General features: G+C 36.4%; 1 protein-coding gene across 1 annotated transcript in view; it reads right to left on the reverse strand.

Moving 5' to 3' along the window:
* Positions 1-1,349: 1,349 nt before the first annotated feature.
* The window catches only part of ZNF804B (zinc finger protein 804B), a 568,493-nt gene continuing 546,289 nt past the window's right edge, over positions 1,350-23,553 (reverse strand). The window contains exons 3-4 of the mRNA XM_036247159.1: positions 11,302-11,432; positions 1,350-5,001 (exon numbers count right to left, since the gene is read on the reverse strand). Coding sequence (XP_036103052.1) covers positions 1,350-5,001; positions 11,302-11,432 — 3,783 coding nt within the window. The remainder of the gene's footprint in view (positions 5,002-11,301; positions 11,433-23,553) is intronic.

Here is a 23,553-nt window from a genome sequence, read left to right on the forward strand (position 1 = left end):
CCATGGTTGAATAAGATACTTCTCTTATCTTCTAGTGATAGAAGAGTTTGCATCATAATACACAGTGGAGGATGACTGACCACCTCCATTTCTGTTTGGTGTGATTTCTTCTCCAAAACCCATGCTTGTGGGGAATGTACAAGTTTTTGTTTTTGTTTTTTTCATTTTAAGAGTATAAAATAATAAACCAAACCTGTGAACCATTAAAACATATAAATGTAAGAAATGCAAATTCTGTGAAGCCAGAAAACATTTTGAATGAATATTTAGCATATTTTGCAAAATTATATGAATGATGATTTTATTCATCATTCACTGTTTTATAACTATCTAGTACAATTGAATAAAACACACCAAATGCTTAACATTTTTTCAGTAAATAGCAAGTAAAAATTCTGACATTTACAGATCTTTACCTCTTCATATATGTGTGTATATATACACACACACACACACACACACACACACACTGAACACAGTAACATCATTTCTGAGAAGAAAAAGAAAGAAACCATATTGAGTCCCTTTAATAGTTAAAAGATTGACCAATATATTAATAGTGTTATTCTGAGTATCTTATTTCTCATTATCAAATACTAATGGTAATTTTGATATGTTTTCTCATACAAAAATTAAACATTCTTAATTTTAGATGCTGATGATTCTTACAGTTACAAAATTCTCTGGACATAAATATGTGTGAAATCAAGACAACACCATTTTCCACAGACACTCACTACTATAATTGGTGTCAAGATTGTTTTTCATTGAAAAGTGGTTTTTACTCTCAATTAATCAGAAAATTTTTTGCCTTCTCTTATTTCCTGTGAAAATATAGATTATATTGATTGAAACAGATTATATAAATTGAAAGCTTAGTTAATAGTTAACCATAACATTTATTATTTTTAATAATTAATTTTTACTGACCTTTTATTATTAACTGATGAATAAAACCAAATGTGCATTCATTCGGTCACTCACTCAACAAACACCTAGAGCATGTGGTTTATGTTCCATTTGATTTTCTTTGTAACATTAATGATCTGCCTGAATGTTCTGTTATTATTTTATAATATGTGAGAATTCATTCAAAACTCATCTTTAACACATTCCCCTCTCTCTTTCCATAAAATTGTTTGAGATTTGTCCTAATATTTTTGCAAGTTAAAAGAAATTCTTAAAATGCTATTTCAATATTGGCAATTCAGTTCTTATTTATAAATTGGTCACATTTTGGATTGGCATCAATATTTAAATCTGATAAGAATCAGATAAACATTTTAAATATATCTTTTTGCAGGTAGTGACAATTTGTTTCATTCATCCCCAAGAGAGGCTTGAACACATCAGTTCAAGTGCGCTGACACATTTAAGGCCTCTTTCACTCCATTTAACTGTTGCATCTGACTGGAGCAAGAATGATGGCAAAGCTCTTGACCTTGAAACACCGGTTGAATGAAAGGATTCAAGTGGATGATTGAGGCTGTGGCTGGGTTCAAGTGAGGGCCAAACAACGTGGGGATGAACGCTGCAGGGGGCAGGGGCTGAAGTGCTATGTGAGATGGATGGAAGGGGGCCGGGGTGACTAAATGCAGGGGACGACCTGCCATGAAAGTGGGGTGTGCGGGGATAAAGGCTGGGGTCAGTGGTGAAAATGTGAATGGAGTAAAATGTGACTGCGAAAGAGGATGTAGGTGAGCTACAGGGAGGTGATTGCTCTGGGAGTTTAGAGAAGCAGAGACAGAGAAATGCTGCAGGAACGTGTGGTGGATGGTGGTGAAAGACGAGTGCTGGTGAACTGGGACTGTCTGCACAGCGGAGGCTGCAGAGAAGGCAGCAGGCCCTGCAGCTGGCAAAACCCGCAGGTGCTTTGATAGGAGCTGTTTCTGCATGTGCTGCTGGGCTTGTAGCTGGAGGAGCTTATATTTATCTATTTCATCGGGAGAAAATGTTACTGGCTGTTGAACTAAAGGGGAAGAGATAGGTTTCTGACATAATTCTAATTCATCTGCTACTTTGTCATGCTTCTGCATAGTTTTGTCATAGTAAGGGTCTGTATTCCCCTCTGCACAATTCGTATGCATGCTTACATCCTGTGAGTTTAGATGTATTTGGTCCTCTTTGGTCTCTGTTGAATCAGTAACACCAGTATATCTATTAGATGGAAAAGCACCAGGGAAATCATTTGGTACTGGATCACAGCTTTGAATATAAGGTTGGACTTCACTTACTAAAGGTGTTGATTGTTCTTTTGTTGTTGGGTTCTTTTTCATGTTCAGTGACTGAGACTCTGCTATGTGAATTATACCTTTAGAAAGATAGTTATCACAATCAGTGTCTACCAAAACAGTGCAGTTATTTGTCTGTGAACTGTTGACTTTGTCTTTCTCAATAGTTCTTTGAATTACACTGCCTCTGTCATTATTTCTTTTACTTGGGGTTTGTATTTTTTCAGACAAAGGCAATGCTGGTCTGTTGCAGCCTGGTGGTGTAAACTGAATTGTGCATTGGATTTGTGAATGAGCCTCTGATTCATTTTTACAACTATTTGAAGAGCCCGGAAAATTAGCTGATTGTTCCTGACACTTCTTGGCTTGAACTCTTTCTAAAAGGCTTTTGGCTGTCACGGGGGTCTTCTCTCCTTCTGTAAAGTTGAACTCTGTGGTTTCGGAAGGGTGGCTGGAACAATTCCTGAGAAGACAGCTGGTATTCCCAGGGTTACACTGCAGGGCTTTTACATTTCCCAGATCACAAATGTGAGGGCTGTGCAAAGACTGTTGACTTCTTGCACTTTTATTTAAGTAATAAATGCTCTCTCTTGAGTAAGAACCCAATTGGCTGTGCTGAGGTCCCTGGCACGCAGATGGTTTTCCATTATTCCCAGCACAGAAAACCTGTGAGCTAGTATCACACTGGGTAACTCTCCTGGATTTTGGCCCTGGAAATTGTTGATTTTTGCCCAGTTTCTCTCTCTCTCTGCAGTGACCATACCTATGTTTTGAGTATTTTTCATTGTTAAACGATTCCCACAGTCGGCAGTTCCTATCTGTCTGTGCGTCGGACCGCAGCCCGGCACTCTCGGCTCCCCCGCCTGGCAGGCGGCAGCTGTGCTTTCGGAGTTTCCCTCTGCGTCTCTTGGCTGAGCTGTGTTCTCTTTCACAAAAGTAGAGCAAGTTACCTCTGCCATGGCCAATCAACCTGTCACTTGAACAGGTACTTCTCATGCTCGCTGTGCTGTCAGGGGATGTGTCTGAAGGGCTTGGAGGTCTATCCAGAGACACCATTGGAGCACTTCTCTTGTATCTTCGATTTCTGCATCCAGCCACCCCGCTGGTCACACTGATGTGGTTACTATCCAAAACCACACTGAAGTCCTGCTCTGGGTCACTGGGACCCCTTGCTGTGTAAGGACTAGAATTCCAACTGAATTGATTTGTGTCTTCATAATCTGAATGAGGATCACAAGGAATCAGTTTATGCTTTTTAGTCCTGGGGATGTAAGGAGTAAAAGTCAGGCCCTCGTTCGCATCATTTAGAACTACCTTCTGGCAGCTTTGCCAATGGGCCCTTAAAGGTTTCTTAAGTTCTTTATCGCTATTATTATTATTTCCTACACAGTTCTTCAGAGAGATGTCAAGGTAAGCAGGCACTTCAGGATTTTTCATTTCTAAATCACTGGCACTAAAATTGTGTTTACTCAGGTTTGGCTCAGAATCACTGTATCTGAAATTATATTTTCTCTGGGAATTTTCCCAATCCGGATTAGCTGTCATCATCTTTGGTTTCAGAGCTTGATTATCTTCTTGGATCAATTTGTGTTGGTCTTGGAGTAAACCTGAGACTTGGCTCTGTAATTTGGTCTTCATTCCTAAGGGCTCCTTAATCAATTCTCTTTTTAAGTCCTCTGGATCACGGCCATTCTGTGTGTTCCGAGAAATCTTGAAGTCAAAATATAATGGGTTGCAGCCATAAGAGATACAGGGCTCCGTTTTCGTAAAGAGCAGCAGTTCGGTAGGCCACTGGAGAGTGGTGTGGCCATCCTTGCTTTGTACGTGGAGATAAGGCAATGGTTTGGACTTCCCATCATGGGAGCATGCTTCTCTGAGGAGCCTTTGCACATTTTTGCTAACTCTCTGTGTTTCATCTGAGGATTTTTCTCTCCTCTCCTTTCTGGAATTCAGATGCACTGGATTGTTTTGCTCACTTGGCTCTAGTGATGGAAACTCATCCAGACATTCAAATATCCTGGCATCACTACACTTGTAAATGTTTGGTGGGCTGGAGGGAGCGTTTGCTTGGCATGCATGATTCATGATATTTTCTGAAACATTCTTCAATGTATTTCTAGTTTCTTTTTCTCTACTGGAAGGAGTAAAATTCACATCTGAAAGATGAGTGTTAGATTTAGAGAATGAAGCATGAATGCCAATCGAATCTTCTAATGTTTTGATAGAGTCATTTTTGTCTTGCAAAATTTGAGAGCTTATGGAGAAGCTTTTGTGTAAAACACTTTCCAGATGGCTTGATGAGATGTTTATATCTTCTTCCTTGGAGAGGTGTGCACCCTCGTTTGCAAACCTGCGGCACTTGCATTTTTCCACAGTTTGTTTTGCTTTATAGAAGTGTGAGGTGTTACAATCATGGGTTTCTTCTGTGTTCTCACTAAAAACTGATGCTGAAGATTCTAATTTTACATGCACTTTCTTGGAAAAAGAAAAGGATACTCCTGTCCGGTGATCTGCATTAGTGAGATCTGACGATGTTTGTGGTACCCGCTTCCCAAACAAATAAAGTCTGTCTGTTTGTAACTGGTGTCGACTGGGCATGGTAGACCGCTGTTTATCTGAAATGCTCCTGGAGAGGTTCTTTCCTTTAAGGAGAAGAGCACCCTTCATGCACGATACTTTCCTTCCATTCTTAACTGGGAAAATTCCTTGCTGGAGTTGTTTTTCTATGGCTACCCTGGGTGCTTTGTACGCTGGTCCATTTCCAGAAACACTGTAAATACAATAAATATTAAAATGATTAAAACATTAGACTTGAAATCTTATCCATACGTGAACATTTCATAGTGTTTTTATGATGGGTTATCCTACCATTTGTGAATTCTGTCTATTGTAATATAACCATTTCACTGTGCTTATGACTCAGTATATTTATGTTTCATAGTGTCTATTTTTAAATTGCATCATTTAAGCATATTCTTTTGAAATTAGCAAAAAGCAATAGCATGTGAATATCTTATGCTAGGGCTGACAAAGAAAATAAAATATTACATTTATGTTACAATATATATCCTCCAGAGCACATCAATTTTTGGAATATAGATTTAATATCTTTCCCCAGAGAGTTTTATAATCAGTGCTTTCAGATTAAACATAAAATTAAATGGAATTGTCACTTTCAATGTATAAAAATATATCTTTAATTTGTTTTATTGTATAAGTTCCAGCATTTTAAAATTGTTGTTTTCTTGGTTTTAAAATGCCTTCATGTTTGCTTGCTTTTGAAGCAGAGTGGTTAGTTCTTTCTTTATGACTTATCACTATTTTGACTAATTATAATAAATGAATAATAAAGGAACACACATTTACATGCAATCTCAGTATCTTCAATTATCTTGAAATATTTTCTTTGGCTTCTTACCAAAATATTTTCTTTCTACCTTTTGTGCATATATATTTTTTGTCTTTTAGTAGCTTTGAAAAGATTACTCATTTTATTGAGCTTAATTGGTAATTCAGCTAGAAAATGGGAAACAGAAATATATATATAAAAGATGAAACCCTCCAGCTTTAAAGTGTCTCTTTCATGTTCTACCTTTAAACCTCTGCTACAAAACAAAGCCTTACCAGGCGGACCACATACAAATCACATTGATTACCTGATGCTTTGCTTTGAGCTGCCTTTCTTCTTCATTTTCCTTTTCCATGTGCTTGTTTTTTACTATTTTATAATTTTATTTCACTTGTATTGTCATTGTCGCTGAAGTATACAATACTAAAACAACTGATCTCTTTTCCGCAGGCAGTTAAATTCTAATGGAGAGTAGTGCTTTTGAAGCCCTTAGTCTAAGAAATTCTTTCTGATTGCCCTCACTTAGGACTATTTGGCCAATCAGCATGGAACTCTGGAGTCCCATTTCTTTTGCCCACCAAGTTTCATGTCCTTTGCTTCATTTTCTTTACATGGTTACTATTGCAGAGACATATTTAATCAGCCTCCTTTTGTTCATTTCTGAAATAAATTTGCTTGAGCATTTGTATGATTTTATAATTGTTCATTTTTATTAACATAATACTTTAATATAAGTATATTTTTGTTACATGTATAACATAAAATAAATCATATATCCATAGCATTTTAACAGACCATAGTTACAGACTGATTTCTTTGGGTTAAATTCTGCTAGTACTTTGGAGACTTTCAATTCAACTTTATTCAGCTCAGACACTTCTGCTCATATTTCTGATTATTGTATCTTCCCTGTCCTGTTTTCTTGTCCCGGAATTTACATGTTAAATTTATTGATTCTCCTGAATATATGTCTTAGGTCTTATTATTTATCTCAGTACTCTGGTGTCTTTAATCTTTTTTTCTAATTCAGAAATAATTTCTTGTTTTTAATTTCTACTGATGGAAAATTTTACAATGTCCAATTGTTGTTTACTATGTCCATATGAATTTTAATTTAAAAACAATAATTTCAGCCACTATTCTTTAATAACTTCAGATTGTCCTCTCTTTATAAACTAATGGCTATAACTTCAAAGTTATAGTGTTCCTTGAATCTTGTGAAAACTAAATTTTGAAATTTTATAAAACTATTATTATTTTTCTTACCGTAGCTGTTTTATAATAAACATTTTTCTCTTCTTTATCACATTAATCTCCTTTTTTGAGTCTTTTTAAAAAATGTTCTTTAGCGAGGGTATTTATGCATATTTATCATGAGGAATGAAGAGAAATATTCTAAGAAGTATGGGTCATTGAATTTTTTTTTAACTAATGGAAAATAGGAAGCATATTGGTTTATTATAGTTATTGGTCTTTTAAAATGCCTGCAGCCTGGGGAATAGAAGGATGAGGTGCAAAAACGTCTGCCATGCTAAATTTTGCCCAAATGCCAAAGAGGTTCTTTTCTGTATTTGTAGCCACACTTTGGATTAAGTAGGAGCTATATTTCTGTATTAAGTTAACTTCTCCAGGAACTTCATTCAATCTGATAGTATCCGCACTAAACTTAGTAGAAGTTATTCCAAAAGCTTGATGTATAAATATTATCATTCTACCTCTCCTGATTCCATTATGATGCAGATACTTTACTACTTTTATATTCTTTCTATATATTTTCCTTAATAATATTTTTATTATGCTGGCACTGTTATGTGCATTTTCTTGCTTTAACTTATGTTAGTCTAAATGTTCTTTTTTTTATTGCTGTTTTATTTTACCATTTATCTCTCTAATGTGCAATCTTCTTTCTTTTTTAAACATTTTTAAAGCTCTTTGCTCGTATTGTTTATGTGGTATATTTGGCTTTTCTGGTCCTTAATTTTTGTGCTCACTTTACTATTCAATGTACACTTATCATTTTTTCACAAGTTTTAACGTTAAATCTTCATTATTATTTTGTCCTTATTTTTGTGTTTTAAACTTTTGATCTCATTGCTTTATAAACTTTAATTTCCTTTATCTTAAATCTAATGATTTTTATTATTTTGGAAAATCATAATTTTCTGTCTTTGTGGTGTTTTAAATTCTATTATTTTAATGCAAGCTTATGCCTTATAATTAAAGGTTTAATTTTTTAAAAAACATTTTTTCTTTATTAATTTTAGAGAGAGAGGAAGGGAGAGGGAGAGAGCGAGAGAAACATCGATGAAAGAGAACATTGACTGGCCACCTCCTGCCTGCTTCTCACTGGGGATTGGGCCCACAATCTGGGCATGTGCCCTGACCGGGAATTGAACGAGCAACCTCTTGGTGCATGGGTGGATGTGCAACCATGAGCCATACCAGCCAGGCTAAAGGTTTAATTTTTATAGTTATATCCTCATTTATAATTTTACTTCCTCCTCTAGAATTTTCTTTAGTGTCTGTCTGCTTTTTGACCTAATAATTTATAATAAAAATATGACTGTAGAGGTAGCCCTTTAATTCTTATTAATGGATTGTCCATTCCAAAAGTTCTCCAAAAATTTTAATTTGTGGCAACTCAACAAATGCATAATTTATTTCTCTCTTGTGCAAAAATTATACTTTCCATACAGGAAACAAAATAAGGTAATTTCTTTACATGATATAATTTTCCAAGTCCCACATTATTTAGTTCTTATATAAGGAACTTTATATTCTCAGAAACAGTGGTCCTAAATTCCTAAAATTTGGGTAAATATCCACACAGGCTGCACTAGACTTAGGCTTACACACATAGTTTACAAACTGATTGGATCTCCCTGCACACAATAACTGGTCTTGCTGAGAAACCAAGTTGGGTTGAACTACCCAAAGATGACCAAAACTGACTGCCTTTCATAGGATCCATTAGCAATTTCTGCCATCATTTTAAAAATCAGTCTAATACAGATATTCTTACTACTATTAAACTCACCTCTCTTTTCAATGGGATCATGAAAAAATCTTTGTGTTATCTATATCATTCTACTTAGAAGCCCTCATTATGAGAATAAAGGACAAAGAAAATTGTCCTGGAGAGCAGTACTATGGGTGATTTTTTTTAAAAATCCTCATCTGAAGATATTTTTTCCATTTATCTTCAGATAGAGTGGGAGGTATAGAGAAAGAGAGAGAAAGAAATACCTATGTGAGAGAGACATATCAACTGGTTGCCTACAGCACGTCCGTGACCAGGGCCGGGGACGAACCATAACCGAGGTACGTGCCCTTGACCAGAATTGAACCTGCAACTCTTCGGTCCACAGGCTGATGCTCTAACTACTGAGCCAAACTGGCCAGGGCTGGGTGATTTTTTCTCCATTTTATTTCTTACTTTCATTTGTCTATTCAGTTGCCAAAATGAAAATATTTAATAATTCTAATAAGTGACTTTTCTTAGGCCATGAGGCAGCTTAAGCAGAGTGAAAAAATTGTCTGGAAGGCAGATGGTGGGTAGTAAAAAAAAGACATACTTTTCCTAGTTCCCAAGTTCTGTAACTGGAAAGCTGAACATCTACAATATGAATCGGGGAATCTAGGCCTGCCTACTCTACAGAGGTTGTGCTTAGGTTTGTATTTGTTCAGTGAATAAGATTTCCAGAGGGACAGCTAACCTTAATAGGGTGGATTTTTTCATTTGTTTTAATTTGAAAGACAATGGGTAGGTCTGCAAACTTAGAACTTTTAAATAAAACCATCCTCACTATCACCATCATCATCATCATTATCAAGGATCCTCTGTGCCTTTGTTTATTTCTCTCAAAAGGAAATAAGGAATGAGTGAGCAGAAATAGAGAAGTATCACAACTTTCATAATAAAAAAAAGAACCAATATTATGTTTATTATCACCACTTGGATTTTCTATTGTGTGCCCTTAAAGGATCCTTCTAAAAGGTGTCTCTCTATAGTGAACCTTGTTCTTTTTTATGTAGTCTGGGTTATGGCACCTCATAATTAATCACCCAGGAATTAACATTTAACTTAGATTTTTTTTTTCCTGCAAGCTACCATAATAACCATTAGATGTTTCTTTCTACGTTCTGTTTTGACAAGGACTGCCTAATATCTTATTTACAATGGGTTCAAATAACATATTTCAAGACCCTCAGTGTGTTTTAAAGTAAAAAGCCTAATACCAAATATGTGTTCTGTTTCTGTGACTTCATAGCATGCATTCCTGTGTTAACCTCACCTCTGGATACATGCTTCTCCAACCTTCAATTTTCCTTCATTCCAGATTTCTCACTTATTTTTAACGTGATTATATTTTATGTATTTTCATAATGTACATTATCCTAAGATAACTCATGTATAAATACATATATATGTTCAGACTGAGTACTGTGTTGTTACTCCTAGCTAAACCTAAAAATAAATATTTTTATAATCAAATTTGAGGTTTAATATTTTATGGTACTATAATGGAGGCATTTATTGCCAAGATTATTGTATATTGCCTTTCAGTTTTTTTAAATTGAATTTATTGGGGTGACATTGGTTAATAAAATTATAAAGATTTAAAGTATACAGTTCTATAATACTGTGTATTGTATTGTCTGTTCACCACCCAAGGTGAAGTCTCCTTCCTTCACCATTTACACTCCCTTTACCCTCTTCTACCTGCCCCACCCCCCTTCCCTGTAGTAATCACCATTCTGTTGTCTGTATGTAAGAGGTTTTTCTTTGCTTAATCCCTTCACCATTTTCACTCAGCCCCCCAGAGCCCCCCTCCTCTGACAGCTGTCAGTTTGTTCTCTGTATCTATGAGTCTGTTTCTCTTTTGTTTGCTTGTTTACTTTGTTCATTAGATTCCACATATAAGTGAAATCATATGGTATTTGTTTTTCTCTGACTGGCTTATTTCATTTAGCATCTATATTGCTTGTCACTTAAACAACAGAGGTTTAAATTCTGGTACAAATCTATAAATTTCACAATTCACCAGTTTGTTGTCAACTACATTAATTATCTATATTAGTGTTCTACATTATGATTCATATAAACATAAATTAAAATCTTCAAATTTTATTGAGTTTCAGGTAACAGTCTTGTTACTTGGAAACATTCAGCAGTTCCAAGCTTATGTAAGACTTCTATTTTTCAATTGTAATAATGTGCTAGTGTATCCTTATTATAATAATCAATTTAAATGGTTAATTTAACTGTATTAATTATATCTTATTTGTTCAGATAATGATAGTATCATTTATTCTAGATGCAGGTATTTACAGGGACATGTACAGGAGATTTATTTCCTCCCCAAAATGATGCATTGTTATTTATGATTTTTAAAATTGTTATTATAAGACTTAATTACTAAAAAAGCTATGTAGGTCCATTTAAATGAACTGGATATAATACATGTAGCATATTAGAATCATCCTTGGATCATTTCATTGAAGAGCACATTGAATTAATTATATTAGGAAAGAAAAAAAATCAGATGCCAAAGTAATTAATTTATAAACATTTAACTGGTAGGAACATTTGCCCTCAGACATATTTGTTGATTAATTATAATTTGTTTATGTTGTTTCAGCGAACCAAGTACATTTATCATTGAAATTTCCCCAGAGGTTGAAGAGTTTTGAGCAATTTGAGATACCTTTAATTCTTACCATTCTGACTGTTGCCTTAACTCAGCCAGCTTATGAAGTCTTTTAAGTGCTTTTTCTTGTTTCTTCTCATCTTTCCATGACTTGGAAGCTACATTTCGAGCAAATTCCCGTTGCTTTAATTCTTTCAGTCTCTGTGAACAAAGAAGAAAAACAGAAAGGATGCTATAAATAAGCAATACATTCTTTTCCTTCCACAGTGCTCCTTATTAAAATGTGTCCCATGTGCAGAGATGACTTTCTGGATAGGGAGAGTAACAGCCCCTTCTCCCTAGATGCTATTCTCTGCTCCAAGATAAACTTAGTTGTCAGCTGGGCTATTTATCAAAGTTTGTCACAATCACTACAGAAATGTACTGCAAAGCTGTACCCCATAGTGTGTGTGCCTGCAAAAAAAATAAATGGGGGCAATGTGCACTGTGTGAATGGGTGCGAAGGGAGAGGAGATTATGGGATGCACTTTCTTCTACCTACTGCCCCCAGCTCTCTCACATGTAAAAGATACCCCTTATTCACTAAAATTGATGCTATTAGCCCTGGCCAGGTGGCTGAGTTGGTTGGAGCATCATCCCTTACACCAAAAGGCGGCAGGTTCGATTCCAGGTCAGAGCACATACAGGGTTCAATCCTGGTTGGGGAACAAAAGTACTTGAGGCAGCTGATCAATGTTTCTCTCTCACATTGATGTTTGTCTCTCTCCCCCTTCTCCCCTCTCTAAAAAAATCAATAAAAACATATCCTTAGGTAACGATTTAAAAAATAATAATATTAAAGAAAATTGATGCTATTAAATACACTACGTGAAATGAGCTTAAGTAAAGAGTGTCTGTTACTGTGAAAGATTTAGTTCAAAGCCTAGAAGGTGATTCTTAACTCAGTTTTATTCAATGCACATTTCTATACTGTATCTAGGAGGACAAAAATGGGTCAAGATTTAAACTCAGCATAGAGGGGTGGCATTGCTTGTTTTAAATTAACCTATCACTTCTTCTTCTTCTTTTTTTTAACCTACCACTTCTTTTAATTAATCTTTTCTCTAAAAATAATTGGCTCACATGTAAATTGTATTATACTCAGTACCTGCTTGGATTTCTACTTCAGAATCTGCCACCAAGCACATCTGATGATATTGAATACATTGGGAAAGAGCCACAATCAAATGAATTTCATGAAGTTTTGGGCTTACTCTTGAACTGAGAGTATCTATGAAGATTAGCCTCTCCTAGTCCATATAAATTAATTTTATTTTATTCTATTTTTTTTATCCTCATCTGAGGACACTTTTCTACTTTTTGTTCGGGTAGAGTGGGAGGGAGAGAGAGGAACACAGAGAGAAAAACATCGACATGAAAGGGACACATCGAGTGGCTGCTACCTGCATGACCAACCAGGGCCAGGGGGACAAACTGCAACCGAGGTACGTGTCCTTAGCAGGAACCAGACCCGGGTCTCTCTAACCGCTGAGCCAAACCGGCCAGGGCTAAAGTGACTTTAAACTGCCTGAAATCTGCACTCACTTAATTTGTTTCCATTTTCTGAATCAACTGTAAAAGATGTTTTCCAGGAATGGGTAAGGCACAGAGCTATCAAGTGAGGTACTAACGCTGTAGTAAACTATTTCCTACCCGCGGCGCAAGAGCCATGACCGTGGATGATTATTAGTTCCACTCTTGAAAGAGAACATGCACCAGGAGACAGTGGCCAGATAAACTGCTTCTAGGCTAAGTATCTGAAGAAAGAGGCAGGCAGCCTTTCATAGACAGAATTCTGAGTACAAAGAACTGAGTTTCACAAAATTAGAAACAGGTACAGGAAGAACAGTGGGATCAATCTAAATCCAATTTTTAGCAAAAATTTCAGAGCCTTCTGAAAAATAAAAAATTTGAAGAAATAAAATTATGGCCCTTATTATTATTGGAGAGAAAGACCAACTGTTCTCTAGAGGTGATAAAGAAAGAGTCTGAGCCTTGGTCAGAAGACAGGGAGGGGCTTATAAAATCCCCATTTCTACTCAGATTCCTACTCACACTAGCTCAGCCTCCAGGTGCATAATAATCTCGTTTTTGGAGTGAAGGCTTATTTTATGAGCAATGACCTTTTGGAAAATTTCCTACGTAATTTACAAGTCCACATAAAATGCAATTCAACTGTGTCAAAGAGAGAAGTCTACTTTGGTAAAAGGAGAAGATTTTTTAAAACTCTCTGTCACTACTAAAGATAAAATACTCTATATTATATTCACTTGATATTTGACATTACTAAATATCAATAAATAAAACCAAATAGCCTAGGAGAGGAAATTATTTAGTCACAATATCTGGTACCTGACTTACTGGTATCTTGTTTGAAACTTCCAGGTACACCGGTTTCCTTACTTACCTCCCAGATTCCAGGACTGCACTTCTGTCTCTGAGGTACAGACATGATTGAGATTTCCATCTCATTCATCCAACAACACATACTGTTAACTCCGACTATGTAATAGGATATAGCAATTTAATAAGCAATTCTATTCTCTTCAAGGGAGACAGATTTGTGAATAGATACTTATGTAATATAGCACTTTCTTAATAGGTGTGAACATATAGGAAAAGTTAAGACAAACTGAGGGGTAAGGATGAAGACTTGTCGCATTGAGGAAGTCAGCAAAGTTAAAATGCTTTTCAGAATTACACAGAAAACTGGGAGAAGAGATTTTGTTTAAAAACATCTAGCCATGGATTTGGCTTAAGCAATGCTGAGTGCTCAAGACTGCACAGAGAAAAAAAACAAAACAAAACAAAAACCCCTCCGAGATCTGCATATAGATCCCCCTAAGTTTTCAGCAGTGCATGTGTGTAAGGAAACTACTCCAGGCCAAGAAAGAACAAACTGAAAGAATTAAAAGCGAGAGTGCCTAATATTCATATCTGGTCAGGAATAGTGCCATTTCTCACGAATAAAATTGGAAAAACACATGGGATAAGATATTGAGTATAGAATTAAGAAAGGCCCTGTTTCAGTAGAGAATAATTAACCATAGATGGAGCATTATTTTAGATTTTCCTAACAAGTCATAAAATCAAGAAATAAATCTGATTCCAAGTAGCTTAGCTGTGTTTCAGATCCAAATCCAAAAACATTTATAGAAATATAAAAGTAGCAAAAATAAGAAAAAATTAATGATGCCTACTATCCAATCAGCGATTATCAGGCATGCAAAGAACCAGGAAAACAGCCAAAAATTAGAAAAATAATCTACCAATCAAGACCAATACACAACTGATGCAGATTGGCAGAAAAGTGAATTAGAGCAGTCACAACTGTATCCCATATGTTCAAAAAGAAGAGAAAAAAAAGATCACCTATTGAACAATCATGTAACTAAAGTCTTTGAAGAAGGGAGAAGGGTTTATGCAACTTTAATGGGTGAACATTTTTCAGATTTTCAGAATACTATAACCCCACAGATCTATCAACACATCTCAAGCATAGAAAACTATATCCAAAGCTTATTGTAATCACATTTTTCAAAATCAGGAAAAAAGTGAAAAATTTAAAAACATCCAGAAAGAAATGACATATTTTTGTAGAGAAAAATAAGTAGTAAGATGGCAGAATAATTCTCACTGGAAACAATACAAGTGAGAATACAGTGAAGAAACATTTTTAAATTTCTAGAAAAGAAAAAATTAAAGACTTGTAAAAATAAAATTTTATACCCAGTAAAAATGTCTTTTAAAAGAGCATGTGAAACAAAGATGTCAGACATAAAAAGCTGAAAGAATTCAACAGTGGCACACCCACATGGTAAGAAACATTAAAGAATATTATTGGGCAAAAAGAAAATAATACCAGATAGATCAATATGTCTATACAAAAGAATGAATGTTAATTGCAGGATAACTAAGACATATTTCTTATTTTCTTAGGTGTGTTTAGATTGTTGAAACAAAAGCAATAGCTATGCTCTCTTGAGTTTTTTACCCAATTTATAAATAAAATGTTTGACAATGATATCATAAAGTTCAGGAGGGGAGAAATAACAGATAAAGTTCAAAAGTCTTATTCTATACATGAAATGATACATTAGCAATCAATGGTAGACTCTGATAAGCTAAATAAGTATATTATATACCTTATAACAACCACTAAAATAATAAAACAAAGTTCTATTCAGCCAATATAACAACAAATAAGATAAAAAGAAATCATTAAATTTACTCGATCCAAAAGAAGGCAGAGAAAAGTAAAAAGTAAGGTAAAATATATGGGACAATTTTACTATATCAGTGAGTATGAACTATAAGAACTAAAATGTAAACATATCACTAATCATTAAATGTAAATGGTCTAAACACTGGAATTAAAAGATAGCGAGTGTGAGCTTGGATTAAAAAGCAAGCTCTAACTATATGTTGATTACAAAAACAAACTTTAAAATAAAGACACAATGGATTAAAAGAAAAAGATGAAAGAAGATAAAAAATACTGTACTCTGGAAAAGGTTATACCAGGTGATCATACCTATTATAAAAGACCCTTTCAAAATCCGATTTGTCCAATGAAAAGAGAATTGTTTGACCCCTGGACAGATAAGGAGAACTTCTTAGAATCCAGAGGTCAAATTTTGCCAACTATATATTTTAGCTTGGGTTTTCTCAAGTTTCTTCTCTTCTTCTCCAGATCTGATGACAACACATTTTTTAAAGTAATGGCATGTACTCTAATTATCAGTAATCTTACTTAGTTTTAAAAAATTAACCAGTTAGAAACAATAAAAGTCCTTTGAGGATGTATAGTAGATCAGATCTTATTGAGAACAATACAAGACAAATATACTTCAAAAAAATTGCTCCCTCACACATTTACAAAGAATGTAGAGATAATCAATAATCAATAAGCATTTAGGATAACAGGTTAGAGCAGGTGAGAATCAAACCTCTCTGGGATAGAGCAGAAGACAGAGAGAGCAGCACCTAACAACAGGGGTAATAAAACAGTGTCTGGTTTCGAGGTGTTTGGAAGGTAGACAACAGGGTGTAGATTTTAACAATCGGATGAGTTTGCATCTTGTGTCTGTCACTCACTAGCTTTGAGACTGACAAAGGTACTCCATCTTCTCCAATTTTGGTTTACATGATTGTAATTTTGGGAACTATCTGTATTTACCTTGTCGAGTTCTTGGAATTATTTGAGTTGGGAAAGGTAAAACACTGAGCACAGCCCCTAACTTGCAGCAAATGCTCAGTGAGTATGAACTGTTGCTACTTTTAGAGGTAAGGAACAATCAGATTTATGGAACTTTGGGAAGTAGGAACTCTTTTCAATGGGCAATAGAGAGCCATTAAGATCACTGGATCCTTATTCTTAATGAAAATAGAGCGTTTGAGTGGTTTCTCTTTTCTTTTAAATATGCTTTTGTTGATTCTACAGAGAATCTGCAACCTGGGCATGTACCCTGACTGGGAATCAAACCTAAAACTTTTGGGTGTGCAGAAGGATGCTCGAGCAAGGAGCCACACTGGCCAGGGAGGTCTTAATGGTTTTCACTGGAACAGTTTAGTATTTTCTAAAGAACATAGAAAAGGAAGCACGTTGGCCATATATCTCACCCTTGTCTGGAATAATTTATACTGTTGATGAACCACTGTAATTTCTGTAAGTGTAAGATTACATATCACTACTGAATAAAATGATGTTTTGGCTTAAAGTGTGATTTGCTATCAAATATTTTTTTGATAAATTTTAATTGAAGTTTGTGCTTGGGTATTAATACAATCTAAAATTGATCTCAATCAGAAAAGAAAGTAAAAGAGTAGACATCTAGTATTTCCTAGAGGGGACATCTAGGTCATGTCCTTGTATTTTTTTCAAGGTATTTAAAAGAAAAATTCCAGGACAGATGGTCTCCTGATCCTGAAGAGAGGCTACTGTGGTCTTTGCCAAGAGCAAAAGCAATGCAATACGGGGCTGATGAGTTCAAGAAAGAAAAGTCATCATCCCATAACTTCTCTGGCTTTCACAATGAATTTTATCCTCTCTCAGCAATAAATGAGAAAAAGGCTTATGGAGATATATTTGCTACAAAATATTTGTGAACTCTTGGGAATATAATTTGCTTCTCAGGTTCATTTAAAAGCACAAACTAAGTAATTTTATTTCCCTTCCTGGCAGCCAACAAGAATGCTTGTCACTTGCATTACAAGTGGAGTTCAGCTGTGAATAAATAAATGAAAAGGCAAATTGATCAGGTCAGCAAGTCTCAATGCGTGTGAAATAACAGTTCTCCTGATACTATGCTTACCAGTCTGAACATGCATGTGAACATCTGCACACCCCAGTAACCACGCTCCGTTCAAGTTCACTGAAGCCAAACACACATGTGAAATGAATTTACTCAAGTGTATCTACTTTTCCTCTCTCAAACAGAAAAGCTCCTTCCACTCTGCACTTTCATCCATAGATCCCAGGGTACTTTTGCAGGCATTAATGCTTTTCATCATAGCAGAGCAAAACCCCAATGAACCAGGGCAAAATGATTAACCTTGTTTTAGAGATGAAGAAACAAACATATAGAAGGTTAAATGACTTGATCTATACCAAAGGAGAGAGGAAGAAAAAGCTGTGAATTGAAACAGAATGTCTAGCATTTATAAGACTATGGCAAAGTGAAAAAAATTTATATAAAATTCTAGACAATACCGTGGCCGGTATGGCTTTGTGGTTAGAGTGTAGGCCCTAGAAACTAAAGGTCACAGGTTTGATTCCTGGTCAAGGGCAGTACCTGGGTTGCAGTTTCTATCCCCATGTGTCTCTCTCACATTGATGTTTCTCTCTCTCTCTTCTTTCTCCCTCCCACCTGTCCACTCTCCGAAAATCAATTAAAAAAAATATCCTCATGAGGATTTAAAAAAAAAAATTATAGAAATTTATAATAGTTTCAGATTTTAAAATTTAAAGTCTAGCCAGTTTGAGATATTGTTCATTGTTTGGAAATGCTTTTATCAAAATGATTTGGAAGACATTTATAGACAATTAACAATGATCTAGAACAGGAGAGGGTATAGTTTGAACAATATGATCAAGATATAATAATTAATGATATACAAAGTCTTTATTATTTCTCAAAAAATTCTCCATATCAAAATGGGACCTTCCTTCTTTTCTATTTTACATGTCATTATCTTTTATGTGATCTGGTAGCTATACAAACACAAATAATGAAATAAACTAAAATATGTTTTAAAAAGTCTCCCATCTTAGAAGCTATAGTTTGGGCTAGTAATCAGGATGAATGCATCTGAGCATATTCCCTCTGATGGGATCCCCTGTTCCAAGGGCCAATCATGCCACAAGCAAGCTGAGGATGGGTAGAAAGAAATGATACTCTCTCTCAAGCCTCTTCTTCACAAGTGCTATGTTAAACATTTTACAACAAGATCTGGGGACTTCTTACAGGTACTGGAATAGAAATAGCTGGACTCTGAATCTAATTGCTCTGGTCAGTCCACTGGGCTGTGACAATCAGGATCTAGAGATTTCTTGTTAGGCTCATTTCTAGACTCCTTAACTGGTTGAGTCCAAATTTAGGGTAAATATAGTTCAGCCTGAAGACTCCACTGCGTCAGTACTAGTTTGGGGGTGTTTCTAGATTCTAGGAAAATGTAAAAATGTGGTTCATGTAAGACAAATTTTTTTTCATAACCCAACTAGCCTAGGACACCTCCATGGCTGAGGGTGGCACATATACTCAGGTGCTTAGGGTATGTGTCCCAGGCAAGTCACCACTTCCAAGGCTCAGGATCCCCGGAGAAGTCCTCAGATGGCAAATGGACAGCTCTAGTGTTCCCATTATTTCTCAGAAGTTACCCAAATCCTTTTTTCCACTAGCTATTATGTTCAGGATTAAGGTCAGGTGCAATACCATGTACAAACCCTTATTTGGTTAAATTACTAGTCTATTTATTTTCTGCAGCATGGCATTATCAAAGCTAAAGTTTCTAGTGCCTTGGAAAGCCATATTATATTAGGTAAGAATATAGCCAATACTATACAAAAATTAGTATCTCTAATGACTACTGTTGTGAAATGATTAACAGCATTACAAAGGAAGTCCTTTGGGGATGAGTAAACGGAAATCACTGTTCAGACTGGGTGTGTAGAAGTCAAAGATCTTTCTATCTCTACCCTTCTCCATGTTCATACATGATTAAAAACACATCTGCCACATGTAAACAGTAGGAATTCCCATGAAGTGTCTGCAAAAGTATGTTCAGGTCTGGAGAAGTCCAGCATTTCTGGAATGAGCTAATGAAAATTCACTAACTAAAGATTATGACTTGAGTAAATATTTGATAGACTAATGGTTTGTTAACAAGGCCTCAAAAAACATAATTTTGCATTTCATCACAGTTTCCATGAAGAATAAGTTCAATGTCAGAAACAAGAAAGATTCTAGGCCAGGAAAACCCAGATACTTTTCCTCATGAAACAGGATTTCAAAATAATCGCTATTTCCTTAGAGAAAAAGTGGAGAGTGTTAGAATGTGTTACATCCCTGGCCAGTTTGGCTCAGTGGTTAGAGTGTCAGCCTGCGGTCCAGAGAGACCCAGGTTCGGTTCCCGTAAGGGCACGTACCTCGGTTGCAGTTTGTCCCCGACCCTGGTTGGTCGTGCGGGTGGCAGCCTTTCACGTTGATGTTTCTCTCTCTCCCCCTCCCGCTCTATCTGAACAAAAAATGGAAAAATGTCCTTGGGTGAGGATAAAAAAAAAAGAATGTGTTACATATATTCTTAGAGTCTAACAAAGAGATTTTCAAACTTTTTTAATCTCACGGCACACATAAATGAATTACCAAAATTATGCGGCACATCCAAAATATGTTGTCATTTCTGTTGGTCTGATAAAAAAAAATAGATATAATTTAGATTCATTCACACCAAACAGCTATTATTGTGTTGACTGTTGTCATTTTTTTTATTTATTGACAATCTAAGGCAGTGATTCTTCTAATGCCACGACCCTTTAATACAGTTCCTCATATTGTGGTGACCCCCAACCATAAAATTATTTTTGTTGCTACTTCATAACTGTAATTTTGCTACTGTTATATCTTAGGCGACCCCTGTGAAAGGGTCGTTCAACCCCCAAAGGGGTCGTGACCCCCAGGTTGAGAACCACTGAAAAAGGAAACGAGGTCAGCAGCCCGACTCACGTGTCAGGTATTGCATGTTTTAAAAATTATTGTGGCACTCTGGTTGAAAATCATTGGTTTAGCATGTAAATTACTTATAGTTTATGTTTTAAAATGTTATTCATACAAAAAATGTTCAAATACATTTTATAAATCTTTATATTTTAGAAATACTTCCAAGTATGAAAATATAGAATGAGAATGGGTATCAAAAGAGATCTGTTAAGGATGTTTTCTTGTGTGAGTTTCATTTCTATCTCCAGCACTTCCCCCAGTCACAGAGACTAAGGTCTTAAGGAATCTTTTATTAATGTATCTTTAAAGATCAAGAGAATATATTGCATTCCTTGTGGGAAAGATTTTAGAAATAAGTGTTTTTGCATAAAGCCCAAAGAGTCTAAAACGTTAACCTTAAGAGACTCACGTGGCAAATCTCTGCTCTCCCAGAAGATCGTATGGTTGCTATCAGGACGCCGTCATTCCTTGGCAGGTTATTATCTACTCTGCAGCATTCAGTCCCAGTTGTGTGACTCCTTCATGGACACCTCCTCCTCATTCAGCTCATAAATAAAACAACTGAATGCGCCCGGACCCATCCATCCAGCTGTTTCCTTAAGAGCAATTTCTTGTATTTCACCATCTTGTACAACCTAACATTACATTGATTTTTTTAAAAGCTCTTTCGATTTCTACTTCATCCTCTCCTCTGTTTGATGCCCTGCTTTAGGGCCAGTGATGCCTGCTGAGGACATTGCAGGCAGAGGTATTTAATTTGCACATGGCTGCAAACTAAGACTGTCTGGGTGCGGGGCACGTGTTTGTGAGCTTTCCTCAATGTCTTGCCTAAATATTTCTGGGAAATAGAACTGTCTTTGAGAAGAAACTATTAACATAGGAGCAGGAGCAGAAATAAGAAATGAATGAAATTAGACTCTCGTGTAAAATTGAATTGTGGATCAAATTGTTCTTACACAATAAATAGAGATGATATTTTAAAGCTAAAGATATCAGTTAGTAATGAGTTGAACAATGTGTGTCAGAAACTTGGCTGCAGCGATAAATCGAATAGTTTTATTTTACTCTTAACCAAGAATCTATACTCAGGCATACCACAGCACTTATACCTTCTCCAGGAAGTCTACTGCCCAATCTTTTTACACCTTTCAGTTTCTTCCAACTTAAACACATGGCTTTATCCTCCCGGATGCAATATACCTGAGAAGTCAGATATCACAACTGCATTCCAAGTACAAAGAAAGAAGAGCTAAGGACAAAAAGTGACCATACATTTTTTTTTTTTTTCCTCACCCGAGGACATTTTTCCATTTCTGTTCAAGTAGAGTGGGAGGGAGAGGGGAACAGAGAGAGAGAGAGAAACATCGATGTGAAAGGGACACATCGAGTGGCTGCCACCCGCCCAACTGACCAGGGCCGGGGACAAACTGCAACCGAGGTACACGCCCTTAGCGGGAACCGAACCCGGGTATCTCTGGACCGCAGGTCGACGCTTTAACCGCTGAGCCAAACCGGCCAGGGCTTTTTTTTTTTTTTTTAAAGTCAAATATAACAGCTTTTGGGAAGCAACACCAAGTAGTCTTCACTCACATATCATGTGCTAGAGGGATGTCACATGCTGTTGACATTTACGTAAGGAGTGTAGGAAATCCAGGTGTTTAGCTAGCGATATGGGCACCCCTCAGATAAATCTGGGTTTTGGCAGGAAGGAGCGCGGGCGGTAGGGACATTGAGTATGTAACCCGTAGCTCCTGCCCTACTAATGCTGCCAAACTTTGCCAAGAGGGATGGTGGCAGCTAGTGTTCAGCCCAGTTCACTGCTTCTTGCCCCTCTACAAGCTCTGTCATTGGGCCGCAAAGCAGGATACAGAGACGTGTCCAGATCATCTTACTTCACATCTTCATAAAAGGCCTTCTTTAAAAATGACAGTCTCTCGAAAAAGTTTGGAATTGACTTTCTTCTTAAGTACAGTGTTAGAGGTAAGAGAACGTAAGTTGAGGCCCATGAGTCAAATCTGGCCCTCAGCTTGTTTTAGTAAATAAGGTGTTATTAGAACACGGTGACAAGATAAAAAATTCAGAGATGTTCTAAATTAAATTACATCAGGGCCGAAGAGTAAGAGAGAGAGAACATTTAGCCTGTTAGTAGCTGTGGACTAGCTCTGACCAAAGACTACTCACATTCCTGTATATCTGTTGGAATTTAGGATTAATTTCCAGGTGGCTATTTCCATGATTATCAAAAAGAGGGAATAGCCAGGTGCCACTGAACCCCAGGAGCCTCCATTTCTTAATAGCTGCTGCCCATGGCTAATCCTCAGGGTGGACACGTCCTCCTCGCTGGCTCCTCACCTATCCCAGAGCTGGCCCTGCTTCAGTGCCCTCCCCCCAGCTGGATGTATAAAAATGCTCCACAACTCCAGGACCCAGGACATGGTGCCTGTGACCTAGCCATGCAGCTGGTGTTCAGACTCCAGGCCCAGGACCTGGTCTTTCTTACTGGTATTGGCCTAATAAAACCTTAAAAAAAATACTTTCAGCTGTGAAAGTTAAAATTTTTTGTTCGACAACAGCCATACACATTCTTTTAGAGCTCATCTCTAGCTGCTTTCATGCTCTAATGGCAAAGTGAGGTCCTTGCAACAGAGACGATGTGATCTGCAGAGTCAAAGGTGTTGACTGTGTGACCCTTTCCAGATGGTCTGCCAACCACAATGAGTTTCTTTAGTTCAGGATGAGGGGTGGTTAGTTCCATGTTCGCAACCAGTGCTTAAGGGATAACTTGAAGTACTCCTATTAAGATGTTGACTTAGCTTTAGTATTCCCAACTGCCTGCAGGATGTCTGCCGGAATCAAGCCTGACTTTGCTAACAAATCAAGCCTTGAATATTCTCACTGAATAGATCCCGCAGAGCTATTAACACAGCTAATTTTGAAACTCAACAGATTGAATCATTTCTTAAGTCAAGAGTGTCTGGATGTTTCAATAATAAGGATCATCATTTTCTTTAATAACACTAAAAAGACTCATTGGTTTTATATCTATATCGCAAATGAAACTGATA

This window comes from Molossus molossus, unplaced genomic scaffold (genome assembly GCF_014108415.1).
Source record: "Molossus molossus isolate mMolMol1 unplaced genomic scaffold, mMolMol1.p scaffold_m16_p_7, whole genome shotgun sequence".
Lineage (NCBI taxonomy): Eukaryota > Metazoa > Chordata > Mammalia > Chiroptera > Molossidae > Molossus > Molossus molossus.